Raw genomic sequence first — 25,538 nt, 5'->3', positions numbered from 1 at the left:
ACTACATATGCCGTTAGTTTCTTTTATCAAATGAATGAATGATTATACTTTATCACATCAAAACAAACATATTTCAAAATATTACCATAATATATGTGGTATAGAAATAAATTCTGTAATATTCTATGGAAAAATACTTTAGAATAATGTTGCTAGAATGTGCAGTTACTTAGTTACAAATTCATTTAAAACACCTATTAGTTGCTCCTTTAATTTTAAAGAAAACAATGAACTTGTATTGTGACATTTCCAAAAGTATATCCTTTCTTGCTATATATGCTATAAACATAAAATGACCACAGATAGATTGTACTACAAAGAAAATATATAAAGTAATTGCTTCTGAAGGTGGGAAAAGATCATCTTAAACACTTTCTTTTGTTGAAAGAAACTAATTATGTTTTTCTTTTTAATCTTTTAATAACAGATGAAAGTACTTATAGGATAAGAAAAATTACCATTAACTCACAGAATTGGGAAGACTTCTGTTAGAGGCCATTCAGTACAACAAAGAGCTCCTCTATAATATACTCCAAGTCATCCATATATTGCTAGAAAATTTTCCTTTAGTGAAGGGTAACTTATCCCAAGTTTTATTTGCTTATGTAATTCTACCTAATGCTCTTGGTTTTGCCCTCTTGGGTCTTGTAGAACTTAAAAGACTCTCTCCCTTAAATGTACTCTTCTCCAACCTAAACATCATGAGTTGCTGTAACTGAGTCCTCATTTGGCATGATAGTGAAGCCCCTTTGCCATCCTTGTAACGTTCCTCCTGCTAATCAATGTCCTTCCTGAAATTACTACTTATAAGAAAATATACTTATGATATGGTCTCATAAGGTAAGGAGAGATTAATACTATCCTCTCTCTAGTCTTAGGCCTCTCTTAAAGCAATTTAAGACTGCATTAACTTTATCTTTTTTTTTTTTTTTTTTTGCTGAGGTTTGCCCAGGGTCACATAGCTAGGAAGTGTTAAGTGTCCGAGGCCAGCTTTGAACTCAAGTCCTCCTGACTTCTGGGTTGGTGCTCTATCTATTGCACCATCTAACTGCCCCTGCATTAACTTTTTTGTTTTTTATCACACTGACAATTTTGCAGTCCACTAAAACTCACAGATCTTTTTCTGATAGTCTTCTGTCTAGTCTTCCCTTCCCAATCTATTATCTACTAAAGTTGATTAAAAAAAAAAAAAAAAAAAACTTAAGTAAAAATAAGAACTGAGCATTCAAGGCAAATGAGACTGTTACCACCCTTAATCCCGGACAACATAACTCTTAGTAAAGTACTCTAATATCATCTTAATTTTAATTAGCCTGCCTTTGCCAATTGGCAAGCTTGCAATCTATTAAAACCCAGTAAATCTACTAAATCTATTAAAACACACATATACAGCCAAACAAACAAAAAATTGTACCATTTAGTGATGTTTCAACATCTTGTACTTTGGTTTTAAAAAAATCAACTGCTAAAGCAGCAGTTCCAAATCTGGCTACACATAACAAATAAATTCTTTTAATATAAAAAAAGGACAACAACAACAGCCAAAAAAAACCTATTACTAGTCTATTAAATTCCACCTCATTAGGTTTAGCCCTTTGTTTTATCAAGTTTTTTCTGAGTACCTAAGTTGTTAGCTGGCTCTCTCAATGGCATGCTATTCTAAAATTTGAAAAGCCTATTATTTTTTAATGGGCACTCTAGTCTTTCCTAGAGAGTGAGACATAGATCCATGTTTGACCTAAATGAATTTCTTGACTCTGTAGTTCTTCTCTCCAAAGAGTAAAAAGGATAACAACTTTAAGTATTGCACTAGTACCCAAAAAACATAAAAAAAAATTAAAAGAAAGGCCTCCAGCATGATGAACACAAACTCTCCAAAGTTTTAACCTTTGACTTTAAAATTCATTAAACTATCTGACATGTATTTTCCCAAACTTTATGCAGATAAAACTAAATTAATGATAAATCAAGAAAAATTTTAGAAGTCTGAAATATTTGTTTTGATGATTCAGAGCAAGATGGTTAATAAAAGTAAATGATAAGTAGATATGAAAGATATATTACAACAGAACAAGTATATATATAATTAGAGAATGCAGGAAATTATCAGACCATTTTCATACAATAAACAGAATGATATCATGTATGAAATGCTTATTATACTATCCCTATATACAAGTTACATTAAATATATATGTATATAGATTTATGTCATATAAAGCAAATAAAATTCTCATTATTTACTTTCTTGAAAAAAATTAAGTGTTATACAGATGAAATAGTCCATTCTTTTAAGCTCTTACAGCTTCAAGTAATAGATCCATTAATGTAATAAAAGCTAGTATTACTAACCATTTTAGGGAAAATAAAATACAGAAAAAAACTTCACCCAACTCTTCAGCCTATCCCAAAAGAAACTGATATGTTATGAATTTTAAATAGTAAAAATCCATCATGTTAACAAGAATGAAAGTTGTAGATAACCCAAAGGTTAACAAATATACATGTTGTCCACATATAGGTTGCAGAACTTATGTTTAAGAAATAGCCTTAGAAATATAATTTTAAAAAAGTTTAGTTGATTATATAAAAAGAGTAAAAAGGATAACAACTTTAAGTATTGCACTAGTACCCAAAAATCATTAAAAAAAATTAAAAGAAAGGCCTCCAGCATGATGAACAGAAACTGAAAGTTCTATGGAAAAATGTAGACAAAAATTTTACAGGATGAGAAGGCACTCATGAGCTGCAATCTTCACTAACAGAGAAAATAACTTATACTGTTATACTTTGATAATAAGAAATCTACTGAACTATTTTTAAAATTATGTTCACCATAACAATTTTCCCCATAGCTTTTGGATTCAAGACACAAAATAACCATGAATCTAAGAATTATCTTTTCATTCCAAGTCCCTCTGTGAGAGCCCTTGAATTAAAAAAAAAAATCAAAACACAATTTTTACCTCAAGAATATAACTCCATCCCTTTTCATTAAAGACATCATCTTGAAAATGCTCTCTGTAGACTTCTTTGGCTTCCTGGATTTTTTCTTTGGTCACTACTTTGCCTAAAAATAATAAACAACTCCTGTTTATATTGCTAAAAGGATTTCATGTGCTACTTTTACCTAAAATGTTGTCTGTTCTGGGGTTAACCTCTGAAATATTGTCCCCATTTTATAGACAGAAGAAACAAGAACTGAGAATTTAAATTACTCATCCAGAGCCAATGGCAGAGCTGGAAAAGGAACTCAGAACTTCCAACTTCTAGTCTCTTGCTCTCTGCATAAAAGATAAATCTTTATTTTAATAGGGGATATTATATATATGTACATACACACACACATATATATTTATATGCTCTTTTGTTATTTAACTATATACCATGCTTTTTACAAAAACTAAATTTGGGAGAACGATACAGCTGATATGCAATCTAATACATATCCCCAGGTGAACCTCTCCACCCTCAACCTCCCATTTTATTTGAGAAGAGTGGAGAGAGAATTGGATTACTTTAGGAACTGGCAACAGATTAACTATTTAGGTCACCAATTCTCATACAACCCATGTCACAGGAGACTGAAAGGCATTACCATCTGATGATGTTTGGTGGTCTATATGAAGTGAGTTGTTGGATTCAGTCCTGTTCTTGGTGGACAGATGTCCACAACAAAGCCATAACACCACCTGGCAACCTTGTGGCACTTAGCAGAGAAGCCAAGGACTGACTGTGATCTCTCCCAAACAGTGGTGAGGTACATTGGCAGGGCGGTGTGGGGAAAGCTTGCACTGCTATCTGTGATGTACCTGCCCTGGGGTTAAAATAAAGGATTTCAGTCTCCAGGACTGGCAATCCAGTGACTTTCACAAATACTAATTTACCCAAATAATATAAATTTAAAAAAAAATCTCTATTTTAAAGACACATTTATTTTGAAGAATCTAATCAAATGCCCTCTCAGTCTTTGGCAATTTCCAGTATGCAAGACAGTGTCTGACTCATTAAAAATACCTGGGCTGGGGCAGAAGGGTCAGTAATTGCTAATGATTTTAAATCTCTAAATTTTATTTAGATTTGTAGTTAGTATGTTCTGAGTTGTCTAGTTCTAAACAATAATTCTAAGGAAATGGGACTATTATTTGCAAAGAATTTAGTATCAGAATTTATACTCAAGTCAGAAGATATTTTCATATTAGAGAATTATAAAACCTGAGATTTTCTGAGATGTGTGAATTTCTTGGCAAAGAAATGTTAGTCCCTTTGAGGAACATTTAAATATTGTGAGACAAAGGACAGGGTGAGAAGGGTTGTGAGTTGTGTGAATGTGGGAATGTGGAATAAAAAAGATAATGGGAAGGGATAAAAGGGAGTGAGGTGAGGAGAGGGCAATTCTATAAATTTTATATTATTTCCATATTATGAGAACAATAATCCATCAATGCTTACATTCAAAAGGACATAATTTTAAGATACAGAATACTAAAAGTCATTATAATAAATTTTATCAGGTATTTATAATTTAAACATTTCCAAACTAAAAATAAACTCATTGATATGAATTAATGGCTTATTTATGTATTAGAAAAACATTAACATGACCATAATTTTTTTCTCCAAATTATAACTGAATTTTAAATTTTACAATATAAGGTTTAAATATCTTCAAAAGTTTGCTTTTGATGAGAATAATAGTTATACAAAAAATTTTCATAAAATGAAGTATATAGAGTTAAGGTGGGGCTCTTAAAAAATTTTTTTTTGTGTTTTATGGACTCCCCTTTAATATTTTGGTGAAGCCTATGGACCCCATCTCAGAAGAAAGTTTTTAAATAGATAAAACAAAATATATAGCATTACAATTTCAGGTACAGATTAGTGAAAATGGAGATTTAAAATTCTTCCCATTCAAGTACATGGATCCCCTGAAATATATTTTTATATATCCAAGGCCTCCAAATAAATAACTTATTAAAAGGAAGATATAATCAATATATTAATAGTCAAAGAGTGAATAAAAGAAGCTTGAATTGTAAAGTTTAGCTACTTTACAATACATATTTCTCATTCTAAAAAAAGTCAGCTGGAGAAAATTAATTTAGTAAACATCCAAAGTCAAGCTGCTCAGAAAATGATTTTAACTATCAGAATTCAGCAAGATTGGAGAAAGAATTATGAAGGTTTATGTTAAGGGAGTGGCTTAAAAAACATACTGGGAAAATAATAAATAATACCTTTTAAGTACTTATTAAGAATGTACTGCAACCCGTAAAATACAGTTTCCTCATATTTCACCTTCCTTACTTTGGAGTTTTCAGTCTTCTTTTCACGGCATTCAAAATAGGAATAAACTTTGCTTGTGTTGGGTGGATATTGCTTATAGTGAGTAACCTATATAAAGAGAAGTATATTAATAAAAAGACACAATGACTAACAAACAATTCTATAATAAAATTTTTTTAAAGTATGAAATATTTCAAAGCTTGAAAAGAGAAAACAAGATCAAACAGTGGAAAGAATGGTGCATTTGAAGTTAGTTCTTGCTATTTAGTATCTGTGTGACTTCAGACACTCGCCTCATCTGTAAAATGAGGGGGATGGAATAAGTAGATGAATTGAGGTAACTTACAATTCTAAATCTACTATGCTACAGAATTAAATTTGGCACAACTCTTTACTGGCTCTTGATCAATCAGAATATTATTCTGATGGCTACTATATGAAATTCACCACATTAGGGGAAAAAAGTTTACATAAGAATTCAGTTCCTAATATTGGCAGCTAGGTGGTACAATAGAGAAGAGTGCTGGACTGAGGCAGGAAGACCCAGATCAAATATGGCCTTACCAGGGTCCTCAAACTTTTTAAACAGGGGACCAGTTCACTGTCCAGACTGTTGGAGGGCCGGACTATAGTAAAAACAAAACTTTGTTTTGTGGGCCTTTAAATAAAGAAACTTCATAGCGGTGGGTGAAGGGAATAAACATCCTCAGCTGCTTCATCTGGCCCACGGGCCATAGTTTGAGAACTCCTGCCTTAGACACTTACTAGCTGTGTGAAATCGAGCAAATCACTTAATCCTATTTGACCTAGTTTCCTCATCTATAAAATGATCTGGAGAAGAAAATGACAAACTATCCCAGTAACTTTTTTAAGAAAACCCCAAATATTGTCAGAGTCAGCCATGACTGAAGTGACTAAACAATCAGTCCCTAAAATAGAACACAACACCATTTAGCTTTATAAATTTACTTAGAACAAACTTTTTTTTAAATTTATTTTTTTTTAATTTTAATTTTATTTAATAATAACTTTGTATTGACAGAATCCATGCCAGGGTAATTTTTTACAACATTATCCCTTAGAACAAACTTTTAAGTACTGGTCCAAAAACTAAGATCTTATTAGAATTTAAAAAAAAAAAAAGAAAAAAGGAATGCATTCCAGTAGCAACTGAAAAAAATTCCTCATGCAGTGATTATATCCCTAATTTAATTTTCTAACTGGGATAGGTAAGGCACCAAGGCCTATACAATAAACATCAAACTACAAATCATGATAAAAATAAGGGAAATTTTTACACAACCTTTCTTTTTCAAGAATTTAGGTGACAGAACAAGATTTTTCTGCTTCAGTTTCAGACAAAAATTTTAAGTAGTAACCAGACTAATTTTAAATAGAATTTTATTTCAGTGCCCTACCATTTCACCAATGTAAAAATGGAAATTATGTTCATTTTCACAGAATAAAGAATATACTAACTTGCTGCCTAATTAATTTCTATGGCAGAAAGGACCTTTTTTTTTTTTTTTTGGCTGAGGCAGCTGGGGTTAAGTGACTTACCCAGGATTATACAGTTAGGAAATGTTAAGTGTCTGAGGCCAGATTTGAACTCAAGTCCTTCTGATTTCAGGGCTGGTGCTCTATCCATTGCACCACTTAGCTATCCCTGGTAGAAAGGACTTGCTTCCCTTCCCATTCTACCCCCCACTTCAACAAGAATGATGGATTTCAAAATGGAACTACAAAAGAAAAAATAGCTTTTACTTTAACTTGGCATGTTAAGCATATGAGTCTTTGCTTAACAAACTCATACTCATACTATAAGCCTGCAATGTCCATACAGATAAAGAGAATATTTGTACAAAATACAAATGCTTATATAGTCAGAAACTGGGCGCATTTTGTGTAGATGTGGTGACAGTGCAGAAATCTGCCATACAATGTAGATGGATCTACTATCTGTAACTGATGAATTAAGAATTACTTTGGTATACTGAGAGGTTAAGTGATTTGGCAGCAAGATGGAGTAGTGGATAGCCCTGGGCCTGAAGGCAGGAAGATCTGCTTTCAAAATCAGCCTTGGATACTTACCGGATTTATAACCCTGATTAAGTCACTCAAATCTGTTTGTCTCCCATTTCCTCAACTGTAAAAGGGGGTAAGGGATTGTTCTGAAGATCAAATAAGATATTTGTAAAGTGTTTAATGTGCCTGGCACATAGTAGGTACTATATAAGCATTTGTTATCTTCCCTTCTCTTCCTCTTTGGCCCATATAGACATTAAGAAAGCAGGACCTGAATCCAAGTTTTCCTGATGCCAAGACTGGCTCTCCATTCACAATGTCTCACTGCTTGTCACTGCTTTTTAAAAGCCAAAAACAGCTTATTTTCTAAGTTATGATGCATAAAAGCAGAAACTTAGTACAAATTGTTCTAACATACAACTTAAAAGATGATTACCTAGTTTTTCTAGGTCCCTGGTTTAATCCCTTTCTTTTTGCCAATTAGGCCACTTCACATCTCTTTATAACTTATATCAGGCAAGTCCACAAATCAATTTTGCAAATTTCTAAGTAGTACCTGAAAAATACCAGAGCTAGGAGATCATCAAATTCAACCCACTAATTTTACAGATCAGAAAGAAACCTTGAAAAGTTTGCTTAAGGTCACAAAGCTAGGATCTAGAACAAGCAATTGAATCTAGACTCATTCTAAATCCAATTGTCTTTGCACCATGTTACATGGTTCTTGAAAAAGGGGTGAAAGGAAAAAAAAATATTGTTGTTCAATTATATCTGAAGATTTAAGACAAATGGGTTTTCATGAACTTATTTGGGGTTTTCCTGGCAAAGATGCTGGATGTTTGGCCATTGCCTTCTCCAGCTCATTTTTACAGACGATAAAAATGAAGCAAATAGGGTTAAGTGACTTACCCAGAGTCACAGAAAGGAAAAGAAGTTAACACAAATAGTGGAAATTTGTAGATTATTCCCCCTAAGGTCCTAGTCTGATACCTTAGAGTGGTATAGAGGGTGACCTGACATAGGGTTCTCAAAGCCCATGCAATAGTAATATAACTTCCAATTAGTCTTATTATATAGGAAAAGCTTCAAATATAACCCCTATGACAGAACTGTGTGTCTGCCATACTGAAATCAGTTTAAGTTTGGAGGCTCTTTGCCAGACTACCAAATTAACTGTATAAAAGTATTTGTGTTTGCATGTGTTTAAATGTGCATGCAACCCATTGTTAAAGCATGGGATGGGGTAAACTATATTAGAAGATTACCAGTACTGATGAAATCAGAGATCTTTTAAGTATGGAAATATATGACAATGACCATAACAAAAAAACAATCGCACAATGGAAGGTAGTACTGATACAGAAAATAGAAAAATTTTTCCCAAGGAAGGACATCTGTAGGAATGGCTCCTGTATCACTTTAGATAGATGAGGAATTAAGTTTTAATCTATGTATACCTGTAACAAAAAGTATAGGCTATACTTGTTTCTACATATGTTAGCATGGAATTATGTTTTTAAGAGCTGAATACATACATACAGCTTGGTGGAGGAAAGTATTTAACTCAACAGGGAAATCAAGGCTTGAAAGTGGTAGTGATGGTTAAATGGGAGGATAATACTCTTGTCTTATTGAAGGAGACCGAGTAATTACAAGCAAAAATAACTTCCTGATTGTGAAGGATTAATGGGGAGAGAGGGGGAGGGCTCAAAGAGGGAGAAGAGAGAAGGTCGAGAATGGAGTAGTGGAAGGGAGAGAAAGACTCTTAAAGAGGTGTCTCAAATTGTCTCCTATATAATTTGGAGAATGAGTTGTAAGTTGTGGTACATGAATGTAATACAATTGTTTTGGGGCAAAGACAAAAAACAATTTCAAGAAATATTCAGTAGCATGAACTGATACAGAGTGAAGTGAGGATAACCAAGAGAACAATTTTTATAAAGACACTAACTGCAAGACTCTGGATGAAGGATATTATCTATCTTCTGACAGAGAGATGATGGATACAAGGTGCAGAAAAAGATACATTTAGACATAGTCCCGATCTAGATTCAGTTTTGCTTGATAATGCTTATTCATTTTGTGTTGTTTTTTTTTTTTTTTCTCTTGGTTTTTAATTAAGTAGGGGTTGAGGATAGAGATGGAAGGTTAGCATTAGTAAAACCAAAAAAAAGAAAAAAAAAGGCCATTGTGTTACATTAAATACATATATACAAATACTTTGAAGAGAATTGATGGAAGTCCTGAAGAAGCATAGATAAGCATGATAGTTTTGAAAGTAATGGACAGACTTTAATATTCTTAAAAAGAATAAGTGGCACGAAATGAAAATTTGTGATTTCATGCACAGTAGTTTGATTTCTACTCTGTCTATATCGAAATGCTCATTTTGCTGTTTTTAAGTTCAGAATAAAAAACTCCTTTTAAAAACAGTATATGACTTACTCCAGGAAAAGATGGACTATTATAGAAATTATCTCTGTGTTAGTATAAGATGTAGTCCTTCAAATTATTCTGGTTCCCTATTACAAATGAGTCATGTTGTTCAATCACATCTGATTCTTTGTGATCCCATTTGCCATCTTGGTAAAGATGTTGGAGTGCTTTGTCATTTTCTTATGTAGGTCATTTCACAGAGGAGGAAACTGAAACTGAGGTAAATAGTTAAGTGACTTGCTCAGGGTCACATATTAAGAATTATCTGGTCCACATTTTAACTTTATTTGAGATAAATTTAGTCTTCTTGGCTCCAGGCCTGGCACTCTAGCCACTACACCACCTAGCTGCCATTATATATCAGTACAAGGGTAATATTTTATTATCACATCTAGGTAGCATCACTCAGTGCTATAGTCTTTTGCATACTATAAAATTTCTAGTCCAAACCTACAAAGAGAGTTTTCTTAATTATGAAGAATTACCCAAACAATTCAACAGTGAAGAACAATAAAAGCACTGTACCCCAGAAGTTAGGTATGCTTTGATCCTCTTCTGAATTACATTTCAATTTCAAAACCACCTTATAAATATTTAAACTATATTAGCATATTTCTATGAAATCAAAGTCCAATTTTCTCAAAAGTGTTTTTAAGGTTATCCCTAATTTGGGCCATCACCTAATCAACAGCTTTCCTAGTATTATGGGACTATATGGACAAAAATTATTGTCATTCTATTCCATCTTCCCTACTTGGCTTACCACTCAACTATTATATGCTAGGAAATATTTAGAGTCCACCATTTTATAGTCCTAATCAACAGCAAAATACTCATTTTATGAATACGTACATAACAGCATGTAAATTTACCTACAGAAATATCAAGGGGTAGAGTTCTAAATCATTATATAATACCTTTCTTCTCTGAAAGGTAATAGAAATTGGATTATTCAAACTTGGCTCTAGTACTATAAATGACTGAGACCATATTTGAACTCAGGTCCACCTGACTTCAGAGCTGGTGCTCTATCCACTACAACAACTAGGTGCCCCCAGTTTATAGCAATTTAGTATCTAGATACATAGCTCTCCTTGTGCACTAGAATCATCTCATTGCCAGCTGGGTGTTTTGGAACAAATCATTAAACTCTCTGGTCTTCAGTTTTCTTAAAGAATAACATAAAGGGAAGATGGACTAGTTCACTGAATAGGCTTTTCAAATAGAAGAAACCCTTTGTAATGCATAAAACTTTCATAAACTCTTAAGATAGTAATTTTATTATTAGTACATTGACTGATAAAAGAGAACAAGGCTAATATGAATTTATAAATGCTTTTAAATGATTTTTTATTTTGTTATTTATACCTATGTAATTAGAAAAATAATAATATATGTACTGCTAAACACTCATCACACTTCAAAAATCTTTGCTTATTTGTTACACTGAGTTATGGGGGGGGAGAGGGTGGAAACTAAGGGTTGAAATGCCAATGCTAGGTGCTCAAGAGTTACTGAGAAGTTGAGGCTTGGCTAGTGTCACATAGTAACTGAGAGTCAGAATTTGAACTCTGATCTTTCTGATGTCAAATACAACATTGTATCTAATATGCTAAACTGGGCTTGTTATGAAGAAAATATTTTGTTAATATTTAAGGTTCAGTCTGAAACAGAATAAAGTAGGAATGGGAGAAAAAAAAGAAAAAAAGCATCATTCCTTGATTCTAAATAAATTTTGACATTTTGATCAGGAGCTCCATTAATTGTTAGCATTGAATTGGGAGGGTCACACACAATAATGATTGCTAATGCTATTACATATTTTAGAAAAAAAACTTTTATTTATAGTATTTCACTTAATAGTAATCTACCCTATGAGGTAGATATTATAGATATTATGTAAAACTTTCTGGGAATATAGCTATTTGGCAGAAATAGACAAATAGTCAAAGCAGTACCAACTGCCAGTCATTTGCAAAGAAGAAAATGAAAACAGGCAATTTGGGGCTTTTAGAAAATGTGTGTTCTGAGGAAGAAGGGTAGAATCCTAATGGGGTTGGGAGTAAATTCCTGGCAGGAGGTACCTTGCATGCCCACATACAATTCCCATTCCTACCTCAATCCTCATCTCCAAATATATTGCTTCCCTTATACTATCTTCTACTTTATTTTGTTATTGTCTGAATTTCACTAATAATAAAGTTGCTTTAGTCAGCAGCACCCTTTAAGAATTTATAAATCTTGAGAAACTAACATCTGATTATAACAGTGTTTCTATGAAAAACCAAATTAACAAGTTTAAAAAAAAGCCATTTAATAAATTACTTTTTTATAACCTAAGTTAAAGACTAACTTTGAGATTTAAGTAACAAAGCTGATTGTATACTGACTCAGTAGTTTTTAGGCAATATATAGACAGCACCGATCTTTGGGGGGAAAAAAAACCCCAACAAACTAATCAGTATATGTAAGAAGATTCAATTAAGATTAGCTACTTTCTGCTAAATCTTTTGATTTTTATCTATTAAATTACCTTTATCTATTAGACTCCACTAGTGGGAAATCATAAACCTGAACAGAATGTTGAAGTCTGAGTTCAAGACATCAAGGAAATCACTTAGATAAACCATTAAGGAAAAAAGTTTGATGTTCATATCCTAGGGAGGAATAAAGTTTGTTCATTTTCAAGATTCCCCAATCCCAAGATGATACAACATAAGCATGTTCCCACTGAACATTACCAACTGGTCTAGCAAACTGTGAATATGTTCAAGTGGGTTATTAATTCATTACTTTTCCATTTTGTTAGTATGATGATAGGGGTTCTTTTTTATGACTAGTTCCTTAAGATTCTTGGGAGAAAAATAGCTATCTTATACATCAATGTATATCTTAGACACCATCATAATGTTGAAAAACTATTTGTTGAATAAGAGACAAAATGCAGTCACAGGATCAACAGGTAAACAGGTTACAGAAATATACATACAAATATAGCACAAAATTCCTATTTTAATCATGGATCAGTGCTCTAAAATCTTAAAAATTGAAGAAAAATTTAGCTAGTGGTCTCCACTAAAATTAACTCAGGATGATGTATATTTCTATGTACAAATCATGGTCACATACCAATCTCAGGCAATTTCAAAATTAAATTGTTCATTATTCCTACCCGAAAAAGGCAGCAAAATTTTAAAGAGGGCTTTTCCTCTATATAATTTTGAAACATTGTCTCTCAACTGCTAGGAGAAAGAGAGTCAGATGAGTTGAAAATCAGCAAAGGATACCATCAGATCATGATCACAGACTATTAGTTATCAGTTTAAAAAAACATACCTACATCATTAGATCAAAAGGTGTTTGTAGAATTTAAATATTCAGTTTTACATCAGTACTTAGTTAGGCTTATAAAGTCCAATAATGAGGAGCAGCAATACATGGTGGGTAGCAAAGTAGATTTTGAGTCAGAATAAGGGTACAAATTTCACCTCAGACACTTACTTGCTATGTAACTATAGGCGTCAATTAATCTCCCTAAGCTTCAGTTTCCCTCTCTGTAAAATGGGGATAAAAAATAGCATCTACCTGACAAGATTGTTATAAATATCAAATGGACTATGATTGTGCAAAGCACTTTGCAAACCACAAATCTCTATATAAATGTTATTATTATAGAAAACCAAAATTTTTAATCTATAATATGAAATTTGTTTCATAACCTTTCACTTGTCTTGTTTAGCACAAAATAGGCCTATTATCTCAAATGAAAAACATGTTAGATCACGTAAAGGAAAAAGACCAGAATATAAAATAATTGTTAATGGGAATTTACATAGTGTTTTATGTATATTATTTTATTTAAGCCAAATGAGTTTATATTTGCTACAGTTGAAGAAAAAAGTCTAAATGTTAAAGTACACTAAGATATAGGAAAATAAACTGCTTAAAAAAAAAAAAAAAAAGTACCATACTATAAAGTTAAAGCCTGTTGGCTTGATTTGAAAGATGCCTGAATAAAGAACCGTATAGAAACCAAGGGTGTGGATTAAGCACCAGACCAGTAGTCTGATGTCCACATCAATATTTTCTAATCCTATCTCTACACCACATTCATTATTTAGCTGTGAAATCTCGGACAAATGATTTCTCAGTCTGTTTTCTCATCAGCAGAATGAGATGGTTATGAACTCTTAGGGTCCTGTTGCAAATAATCTATAATTTTTGTTTAAATAATACAATATAAATCTGCCTTGTTAGGAGATTAGAAAATATTAGTTTAATATAGTTTATAATTGTGCTAAAACTAATGTGAAACCACATTAAGTCATCATAAAAATACGTTATTGCCATATTTAGCTTTTATTAGAAGGCACTAAAGGAAAAAAATAAAGTGTTAAGCGTTAAATCAATCTCATTTTTTTTAATGAAAGCAACATACATTTTCCTTATTATTAAAATGTATGTATTTTACAGGCTGAGTTAAGAAATAAATTCTTTCTATCTATATAACTATATATATATATACACATATATATATATACACACACACACACACAATATATATAACAATAGCTAACATTTACATAGAACTTTAAGGCTTGCAAACTTATTTACATCTTATCTCATTTAAGCCCCACAACGACTCATTTAATAAATGAGGAAACTAAGCCCAAGAAAGATTAATTGACAGCTAAGTGTTTGAAGCAAGATTCAAATTCTGGTCTTTCTAAGACACTTTCCACTAGTGGAAACTTAGATAATACTTAGCTGCCTTAATATGAGTATATTTTCAGGCAGCTAGATAGTATAGTGGATAGAGTACCAGGCTTGGAGTCAGAAAAACTAATCTATTTCTCCAAGTTCAAATGACTCCTTCACTTTCTAGCTGCAAGACCCTGGGCAAGTTTGCCTCAGTTTCCTTATCTGTAAAATGAGCTGGATAAAAAAAAGGGCAAATCATTCCAGTCTCTTTACCAAGAAAATTCCAAATGGGGTCACCAAGATTTGGACAATTGAACAACAAGATGTCTAATAACTACTTAATATATCTAAAACATCACCATTAATCCAATGGAGCTGTACTGATTGAACAACAATCTGATAATCTGTTTTAAGGGTAGTGAGATATTTACTTTTAGCATGGAACAGTATGGATGGACTTTGAAATCGGAGTTCTAACTTACTTCTACTAGACTTAGGTCACAATTTTTCTGAGTCTGTTTTCTCAGGGGGTTGGACCAGATGACTTCTAAAGTCCTTTTCTGCTCTATATCTATGATTTAAGATCTCCTGATAATGAATAGCAGTACTATTCAAAACTTCAGGGGTCTTACTTTAATGAACCACTAAAACTACCTGAACAGACAATATATGATTTTAGGTCTCCGAACATTTAAGTTTCTGAATCAGAAAACGTATTTAAAAATAACCTTGTTTAAGCCACTGTCAAGATTAAGGGAAAATACAAAATAAACAGCAGAATGATTTTATATTAAGTGAAATATAATTCTAAATTATTGTTAACTCTAATGTTCCAGTTGCTATATTTAGGGAATTATAGTTCAATTAAATATACTTAAATCACCATCTTGATGGTTAAAAACCTAAATTTCTCCAATGAACACACGTGAGTTTTTGTCCAAATAATATGGCATGTCTTTGAAGCGTCAGTCTAATAAAGCAGAACAATATGTACAATGATTTATGCTAAATTTACTCCTTATTAGACATTCCTCTGAATTTTTGAAAGCATAAGTAATGGGGCAGCGTCAGTACACGTGTTTAATAAGTAATATTCAACTATGCTATGTCCTCTACTAGTATTAACTCCACAAGCCGTGAGGACTCCACTAGTTTCACTTTCTTTTCCTAACTTCTTTTTCCTAAAAGTTCAAACGAAAGTTTCTGTCTCTTTATAGGGCAAAGGACATTCCTCATGATGACAGACAGGGAAGAGTCCAGTGGACTGGAGCAAGGATGAAAAGAAAGCAATGGCAACTTAGAGGAAGACATGCACTGGACTGAACAGACAATATATCCTTAGGCTCTTTAAAAAAATTTTTAAACCACATTCCTCCCCCTATTTCCTCCACCATCATCCCCATAACTTCTTTTAAGAGGGAGGTTGTACCTGCTGATTACAAATTACTGCCTGAGACCAGAAACATTTTTTTTTTTTTTTGTCTAGTTCTTTTAAAGAGAGGAAAGTACAGGAAAGGAAAAATATGTGTCTGAATTCCCCGCAGGGAAGGTCTGGAGGGCAAGGTAACTCCTTCCTTTCTCCGAAGCCAGGTGCGCCCGAGATTCCCCCCACCCCAGACTGACCGAGGGAGGGGGGCAGCGGCGTGGGCAGACCCAGGGCCTCCCCCCGCCGCCGGCGCTGCAGCCGTTACCTAACTGACCCGCTTCCCCAGCAGGATGCCCGCCCTTCCTCTCTCCCTAGCTCGTTCGCTCGTACCCCAGGCCCGGCCTGGAGAGAAAGGGACGCGTTCCTGGGGAGGCCGGGGCGCGGGTCTGCGGAGGTGCGCATCCGTGCGCGGTCCCTTCCTCCTCGTCGCCCGGCCTCCCACGCCCCCTCCCCGCACCCGCGCCGCCTCAACATCCCCTCCCCTCCCGCAGGCCCCGCCTCCTCCCCATCCATCGCAGTCAGGGAGCCCCGACCTCACCTGCCCCACTCGGGCGACAGCGGCCTCCCTGGGCCCCGGCTCTGGCCTCGGCCCGGGCCCCGAGCCATCTCACCTGCCCCGGGCCCCCCGCTGCAGCGCAGCCTGCCCCCTCCCCCCCACCTCCCCGGCCGCAGCTTCTCCACTCCGTCCGTCCACCCGCGTCTCCCCGACCCTCCTTCCTTCGACCGTCACCTGCCCCCACCCCAAGCCCCAGTACCTTGTAAGAATCAGTGGCGAGAAGGATGTTGAACTCGGCTTCAGCCGCACAATTCATCTCGGGGCGGAGGGCGTGTGGGGGGAGGCGAGCCGCGGGCTCGTCGGCGCTGCGAGGAAGGGGAAAAATGGGCTTCGCCGCGCTCCGTTGCTTAAGTCACTGCACGGACCGAGGGGGGGGGAGGGGGCGGAGAAGGAGGAGGGGAGGAGGTGGGGTGCAGGAGACGAAGCGGGAGTGGGAGCAGGAGCAGGAGGAGGGGTCGAGGGAGGGAGGGCGGGCCGGGATTGGGGAGGGGAAGAGCCGTGACGCCAGAGGAGGCGGCGGTCCGCGCGGCTCCCGAGCCCGAGCATTCGGCTCCTCCCCGCCCCATCTCTCCACCCCACCCCCCAGGGCGGGGAGCGCCGCGGAGGGCGGGGAGGACATAGGAAGGGGGTGAGAGGCGGAGCCGGGCGCACGCGATAGGATTCGGAGGTCAGGAGGAGGAAGCGGGGGACGGGCTGGACGTGAGGCACGCGCTTTTCCGCAGGGATGGCTGCCTCCCGCCCTCCCTTGGGGGCGCACGGTGTCCGCAGATAACCGGGGCAGCGGTCCCGGCACGTGACTCCTGAGAGACGCGCGAGCGCCCGCCTCCCCTTGTCTAGCGCAGGCTCCTAGAGGGGGAGGGGAAGAAAAGGTTAGGGGAGGGGCTTCCAGCCTCGCCCGGTCTTAGAGCTGCCTTTTGGGTGGGGCGGGGCAGCTTGAGTAGGACTGTCCCTTGCCCTTTTTCTTGCACCTCCTCAAATCACGCCACCGGGGTTGGGTGCTGAGCAGCAGCTAATCCTCCTTCTTCTCCCCACCCCCTCCCATTCTCCTCGGCTCTATGGTCCAAAGGATGCTGGAGGGGGGGAGATTTATTCCTTATCTTTGTCTTTGACTCTGAAGGAATCCATGCTCTTCCCTCCCCCCCACCTCCCATTTGTCTTCCAGCCAACGCACTTCCAAATTCTGAAGAGCCAGGAGAAAGGATAGCATGGCCACACGGGACTCTTAAACCGAGAGCATCAAATGCTCTTTGCTCGAGCTCTTTTGAGAGCCGAGCTAGTCCAGCTCTCTCCGTGCTCTATGGGACATCTTTACCCATCAGAGAAAATGCCTAGAACGCTCCTTGGTCCTGAAACGGAGGGATATTGAATGCTTTTCGAAGCCAATAAGTAAAGGAAGCGAGCTTAAATCTAGTTACGTACGGAAACAAAAGACAAAGATCAAACAGTTGTCACGGTGCATCACTGATAGACCCGGTAGTCTTCAGATTGATGTGTCACTCATTCCACTAAGGGAATAAATAATTTGTCCTTTCGGTAAACAGCTCCTGCCCCGTATATTTGTGTTATCCTCCCCTCAATATATTTCCTCCAGTCACCTGCATAATAACGGTTTCCACTTTTAAAAGCTTAACCTTCATCTAATTCATGCTTGGGGAAGTAGTTTAGGAAAAATAAATACAATAAACCACTTAATTAACCTCAATTAGTTAGGTAGGTGGCTCAATAGATGGAGTAGCATAACATGAAAATCTGGATTCACATTTTCCTTGAGACATTTACTAGCTGGGTGATCTGGATTCAAATGTACTAGTTGTGTGACCCTGGGCAAGTCACTGACTCTGGTTACCTCACTTTCGTCATCTATAAAGTTAGAAGAATATTAATGGCAGTACCTAGCCTCTCAGTAGTTGTGAGGAAAATATGAGATATTTGTAAAATGCTTTGTAAATATTGAGATGCTATCTAAATGCAAACTAGTACTATCATGTTTCTAGAATCTCTTTTCTCAAAAATTGATAAGTACCTAGAAAACAAACTGATAGTGAGGATTTTGTTTAGGGAAGGTAGGAAACGAGACATCCAGCTATTCTTTGATCAGTGCAAGTTCTGGAAATTTCCCTGTAAATCTCACATTCTCAAGAAAGACCGTGACAAGTTCCTCATGTAGTCAAACGTTTAAATTTTTTAATTTGAGAAAATGAGAACTTCGTGTTTATTTCAAACTGAAACATCTCAAGCTCACCTGTCCTAAACTAAGCCCAATATCCTTTCTCCTCTCTTCCAAACTTCCCCACATCTGTTGAAGGCATAACCTTCTTTTCTTCAGTTATATCCCTGTATCTCATACTGTCTATGGGGTTTTCTTGGTAAAGATACTGAAATAATTTGCCATTTCCTTCCACATTAAGGCAAACACTTCTCCAGGGTTACACAGGTTTTTCTAATTCTAAGCCCAGTACTCTATCTACTAAGCCATGTAACTACCCCTAGCAAAGGGCCAATCTCTTTATTATGTGTACTTGCTCCCATCAACTCTTGTCTGTCATCTTCAGTAAATTGCACCCTCAATTCAGGGGTGACCCTGCTATGTCAACTATTATTCCCTGTCTCACCACTTTAGTGCATCCTCCATATATCTGCCAAAGTGATTTTCTTTAGACAGAAATCTGATCGTGTCACTTCCCTATTCAATAAACTATAGTGATTTAATGTGGTTTACAGTATAAATTCCTCTACCTCAACCTATCTTTCTGGTCTAATTGGATGTTGTTGTCTCCCTACACTCAGCAATCCATCCACATTGATTTATTTTTTTCACACAAGCAACTTATCTCCTATCTCCATGCTTTTACATCAATTTCCTAAATGCCTGAAATCCACTCAGTCTTCACCTCCATTTCAGAGAATCCTATCCTTTCTAGACTTGGTTCAAGTACTTTCTTTCTCTTCCTAAGAACTTTGGGTACATTTGTATTTCTTCTATGTACTTGTATATCTATCTGTTGTCTCCTTCCTTAGAATTCCTACTTTTTGTGAACAGGAATTATTCATTCTTTGTGTTTGATTCCTCAATGCCTAGTACAGCACTATACCGACAAGTAAGTCTTTAATAGTCCTCCAATCTAAATGTTCCATCTTTCCTTGATCTTTATTTCTCCAAGTTTCTACATGGTTACATAAGAAAAAGGCAAAGAATATCTCTATATACTTCAAGTATTGCACTTCCTTTCCCAACCTTCCTCTTCTAATTATAGGCTAGCCCTACTTAATTAACCTATTGCATAGTCTAATAGAATCTTAAGTTTTTAGGTTTCAGAACCCCTTTAAAATTTTAAAAATATTGAAGGCCTGAAAGGGCTTTTGTTTATGTGGGTTATACTCATCATGTTAGAAATTAAAACTGATAATTTAAAAAAAAATTGTTTAATTTAAAACCAACAATAAAACCATTTTATTTTATTTTAAGCTTTTTATTTACAAAACATTTGCATGGGTAATTTTTCAACACTGACCATTGCAAAACTTTCTATTCCAAATTTTCCCTTCCTTTCCACCACCCCCTCCACTAGATGGCAGGTAGTTCAACACATTAAATATGTTAAAATATATGTTAAATGCAATATATGTATACATATTTATACAGTTATTTAGCTACACAAGAAAAATCAGATCAAGAAGGAAGAAAAAAATACTGTGAAAGAAAACAAAATGCAAGCCAACAACAACAGGGAGAGTGAAAATGCTATGTTGTGATCCACACTCAGTTCTCCTTGTCCTCTCTTTGGGTGTAGATGGCTCCCTTCATCACTGAGCAAGTGGAACTAACTCATTATATTTTAGCAAAAGATATTTTAATGAAAAACAAAACTTCCCCCCAAAAAAAGTTAGTGAGAAGACTCACATTGTTTTATATATTTTAAAAAGCTTTCTAATGTAAGGATAATAGAAAATAGATTCTCAGATGGATCTTGCATTTAGTCTCTTGTAATATGTTGCTTTATGAAGTATTTGAAAATCAGGCCTCACTAAGATATGTAACTGCAAAAGAGATAATAACTCCTATATCTTAGTAGGCAAATAAATGTGAAAATAGTTACGAAAAAAAATTTTTTTTGCCTTAAGGACTCTCTGAAAGGGTCTTGGAGACCCATTGGTATCTCAGAACTATATCTAAGAACTCTTACTCTAGGTCTATAGAACTGCATTAAGATAGCAGGATGTTTCTAAGCCAGTGCAATTATGTTCATTATACTTATGGCAACATATTCTATGGATGTAGTATGAAGTGATTTTCAACAAAATTTGGATCAATAAAATTTTTGATTAACTGTCAGTTGATTAATAAATCCAATTATGCAGAATACCATAAGAAAGAGGTTTTACTAAACCATTTTTATCATAACTAGTACAAAGGAAGAGAAGAAATTTTTTTTTGTCCTCTTAGCATTTTTTTCTATGAACTTTAAAAAACTTCTATAAACAATTTAAAGAACAAGTACTTCCTTGTTTATCTTCCTACAGGCATTATATAGGTTATTATACAGTAATCTTTGTCCTGTTTTGCTTTGGGCAGAAAAAAGAATTGGATTGTATTACAAAATGGCTATAGCTGATGATGTTAAAATCAAAATTACAATCTAATCTTAAAATCCTAAACTGTGTCTTCAGTTCAAAATGGACAAATCTAATATAGGTTTACAGTAGTTCAGTTGTTTCTCACTTGTATTCAACATTTTGTGATCTCATTTGGAATTTTCTTGGCTAAGATACTAGAATTATATGCCATTTTCTTCCCTAGCTCAGTTACTGATGAGTTTACTGAGGCAAGCAGAATTAAGTGACTTGCCTACATCATATAGCTAGTAAGTATCTGAGAACATATTTGAAGTCATTAACCTGAATCTTTCTGTTGCTAGGCCCTGTTTCTAGGTTTCTAGATTCTATCCATTGTGTCACCTAGCAATCCAATTTTACAGTAAATAATAGTGATAATAAAAATGTTATTTACAGAAAAGCATTCTATACTACTCTGGAATTAAGTAAATTTATTCTAATTTCTTTAGCCTCATAAATGGCTTCAAATAGTTCTAAGGGGATCAGTTTTGAAATAAAATTCATATTATGAATTTATTACTCAATCTGAACTCAAAGGTTTCATTTTAAAATTACCTTCACTGGAAAAATAATTTAATAGCTATCTTTAATTGGCCTATGAATTTAATAGTTATCTTTTTCTGATCTATAAAAGGTTAAGATACTATTTCTTAATATGGAATTTTAAAATGAAAAACTGATTGTGGTCACATAATAAAGGCTATATGGCATGATGGATAGATAATTCACCTCTGAATCTGAAAAACCAAGGTTCAGTTCCTATCTTAGACACATACTGGTTGTGTAACCCTGAGCAAATTTCTTAATCTATCAATGACCCAGGCAATGCTATAAGACTATCAACAGCAAACTATTTTCTATCTGAATTATCCAAAGGAGTTTCCTCCCATGGGATCTCTAAATATGGATGACCTTTCATAAGCTCTGGCTGGCACATATAGTATGTGTAATAGTATACCATAAGTTGGGGATATACAAAGTTTAGGTAAATGAAAGTCTCTTAACCTCAAGAAATTTGTAATCTAGATTAAAACTGATTTTATCTCATTTAAAACTCTCTACTCCCCTTTGTGCCCTCAATCTCATTTAATAGGAAAAGAAAAATAAAACCAAAATCTTTGTGACAAATAGTCAAGCAAAACAAATTCTCAAGTTGTCTCTGTCACAAGATGTATGCCTTATTCTGCATCTTGAAACTTTTATCGTTTCTCTATCAGGAGTTAGACAATATCATCCTATCATTATAAAATAATAATAAAAATAGAAGTTACATATCACTTTAAGGTTTACAAAACACTTCACATATATTATCTCATTTGATACTCATATTGAAGTGGGAGGGAAACTGTTCCCTTTACTGAAGCTGTGTTCCCTTTAAGATTATCACACTGAACTGTATTTCCTTTTGATCTGTGATCCCTTTTGAAGTCTCAGCCCCTCCTGGGGAAGGCATATCCCCCCAGATAAGTTATCTTTCGGGGATGCCAGAGCTTTTGATTCAATTAGAAATCCTAGTCAAAAAGCACCTCTTGAAGTGTTGTTAATTCCAATAGGAGATCTGGGCTGGATACTGATAAGCATCTAAGCCTGGGAACCTTGGCTTCCTGAAACCTCAAGACTCCTTAAAGGGCAATTTCTGGACTCATTCCTTGTAGAAGGCCTACAATAGCTTGCTCAGCTGCTAGGACCCTCTGCCCACTGAGAAGGCATTTTCTTCTCAGCTCTAGATTCCATTTCCCTAATAGGACTTTGCCACTATAGAAGTCAGTCTCTTAGTAAACTGGTTTCTATCCAACGATACATTTTCATTTTTTGCAATTAATAATTTGGGATAAGTGAATTCTTTCACTTTGAACTTATGGTCAACTGAAAGGGGATTTTAACAACTCTCTTATTGCCACTAACCTCATCACCACCAGGAATTGAGGGGATACAAAACTCATCAATATGAGGTATTACTATCCTTATTTTGAATGTTATATTCTCATAAAGATGCCCAGCAATATTTGAACTCAGGATACTGGCATATAATAAATCCTCTGCATGACTGTATGTATTCAAATTTGCAGTATTTTCAAAAAAAATTAATCTGAGACCTGTTAAAGACCTTATCTTAAATAGGCCACAGTCTTCCACTGCAGTCATTTCCAGTTGTCCTGATTTATATCTTGCCACTGGACCCTAGATGGTCCTGGAGAAGAAAGTGAGGCTGGTGACTTTGTAGTCTTCTCTCACTTAAGTCCAAATCATTTGCATATCATGGTATCACCTCCCTGATGTATAGTACTCTTTGAGAATAAAGGACAAACAACAATTTAACATTATAATTATGTAAAATGTGGTCATTTGTTCCAACCCAGAGGAAATAAGCTGTACCAATTCAAATAATGAGACTATTCATGGTATTCATTTTCACACTTATCAGGGTTTAGCTATATTCTAATTGGTATTGTATTCATCTCCCCTACTAGATTTTTAAGGTCCTTCAGGTGATATATATATTTAATATAATATCTTAAATATTTTCATATTTCTCCCAAGGTTTCTAAAGGAATTCTGTGTATAATAAGTGCTTCAAAATATTAATTGATTTAATGAATTTGTCAAGGAAATTGTATTTTCTTTAAGATAGTCCTGGATCAATTCAGCCTAAAACATCCTCTACAGAATAGACTTTTGCTGAATGAAGCATCACAAGGTTATTTTGCAATTGATTTCTTTTTCCTACTTTAGCAAAGAAGTTAAAATATCCTGACTTGAATTGCAAAAGGTACAGAAAAACCTCATATACAACAGAATCCTTGTAGTTTCCAAGACTAATTCATGTGTGTATTATTTAAAAAGTACACAGGAAATCAAGAATGGCTAAGCAAATTATGATATGATTATAATGGAATACTATTACATAGTAAGCAATGAATGATGAAAGAGATGAATTCAAAGAAACATGGAAAAACTTGTATGAACTTTTATAGAGTGAAGTGAGTAAAACCAGGAGAATAACTTATACAATAACAACAACATTGTAAAGATAAGCAACTTTTAAAGACTTACAAACTCTAATTAAAGTACAGACCAAACATAATTCCAGAGTATTGATGTGTTGCTGACCTTCTGATAGAGAAATGATAGATTCAAGATGCAAAATAAGACATATACATATGTTTGTGTGTATGTGTGTGTAAATAACATGTATATAGTGACATGGATAATATGATAATTTGTCTTGCTTTATGATGTGTATTTGACACAAGAGTTTTCTTTTTCTTTTTCTTTTCCCATTAAATAAAAATGAAGATAAAAGGGAAATGCTTGTTAATTGGGGGAAAAAACTTCACCAAAATTGGGGAGAAGCACAGTGATAATTCTTAGATGTCAGGGAAACTTACTAAATATTTTCATGAGATCAATAAGCTAAAAATCAATTGCCTAATAGATTATAAAATAATGGGGTCTGTATGTTATCTTCAAACCATGCACTTGTTTATAAACTATATCTGAATGAATATTGCTGATATATATTTGCTTTAAGTATATGCCAATTTCAATTGGATAGTATTCTAAAAAAATCAAATTCATAGGACATCATGTAGAATAAAAGCATATACAGGGAGACTCATACTTGTGAAGAAAAACAAGAGGACTGTTTGGTCCTCATGCTTCATGATATGCAAGATTATGGGGCTGCAAGTTTGTTCCCACCAAGAAACCTTAGTTCTGTGTTCTGGTGAATACCATATAAAATTCCCACATGTGATAATGGTCATTCCCATTGGTAGATAACCTTTCTAGGCTTTTGCCTCAAGGGTTTATCACTTGTACTTGGGCTAGAGGTATATACACACATATATTTTCTATATACCTACTCTTGCTCAATAAAGACCTGAATAATCAAATAAACCAATGAGAAACTATGGCAAGTGACTTCTTTTATTCTAAAACTACATAGAGTAGTTCTAAAACTACTGAGACCTAGGTGACCTAGGATAAGTTGAAGCAAAGCTGACTATCTCATCCAAAACAGCAGCTACAGTAGGAGACAGAGCTAGACCTGGCATAGCTCTGATTTAAGAACCAAAGCAGGAATGATTATTCAATCAAACAAAACACCAACTAAAAAAAAATACAATAGATCCAGAGCTGCCTAGAAAGCAGACTCATTAGAGGAAAAAAGTAAATTTTCTAGAACTATGTGAATACCTACAAGAAATAAAGAGATAAAGACAAATGAAACAAAAGCTCTTAAAGAGTCTAATAACTTAGAAAAGAAAGTGGTAAATCTTATTCAAGTAGCAGATGACCTGAAAACTAAAATAGAGAGAAATCAGTGACTTCATGATACAGCAAGAAATATTAGAATAAAATAAAATAAAAAGATTAAAAAATAGGAGAACATGTAAAATATCTGATAAAAAAAGTGTAATTTGGGAAATAGGTCAAAGACAGAATTTAAGAGTCACTGGGCTCCTTGAAGATCATGATTTAGATGGGAAA

General features: G+C 35.1%; 1 protein-coding gene across 2 annotated transcripts in view; it reads right to left on the bottom strand.

Moving 5' to 3' along the window:
- Positions 1–16,874, bottom strand: part of NAMPT (nicotinamide phosphoribosyltransferase) — a 41,596-nt gene extending 24,722 nt beyond the window's left edge. Inside the window, exons 1-3 of one of the 2 annotated variants that reach the window (XM_051963633.1) lie at positions 16,630–16,874; positions 5,238–5,394; positions 2,967–3,070 (exon numbers count right to left, since the gene is read on the bottom strand). In XM_051963633.1, the coding sequence (XP_051819593.1) occupies positions 2,967–3,070; positions 5,238–5,394; positions 16,630–16,686 (318 nt within the window). In that variant the 5' untranslated portion in view covers positions 16,687–16,874. Of the gene's footprint in view, positions 1–2,966; positions 3,071–5,237; positions 5,395–16,204; positions 16,403–16,629 lie in introns of those variants that run through there. The other variant, XM_051963632.1, reaches the window with a different exon arrangement.
- Positions 16,875–25,538: the final 8,664 nt, after the last annotated feature.

Source organism: Antechinus flavipes, chromosome 5, assembly GCF_016432865.1.
Source record: "Antechinus flavipes isolate AdamAnt ecotype Samford, QLD, Australia chromosome 5, AdamAnt_v2, whole genome shotgun sequence".
Classification (NCBI taxonomy): domain Eukaryota; kingdom Metazoa; phylum Chordata; class Mammalia; order Dasyuromorphia; family Dasyuridae; genus Antechinus; species Antechinus flavipes.
Note: the sequence above shows the minus strand (reverse complement) of the source record. Positions and strands in the feature narration are given on the sequence as shown.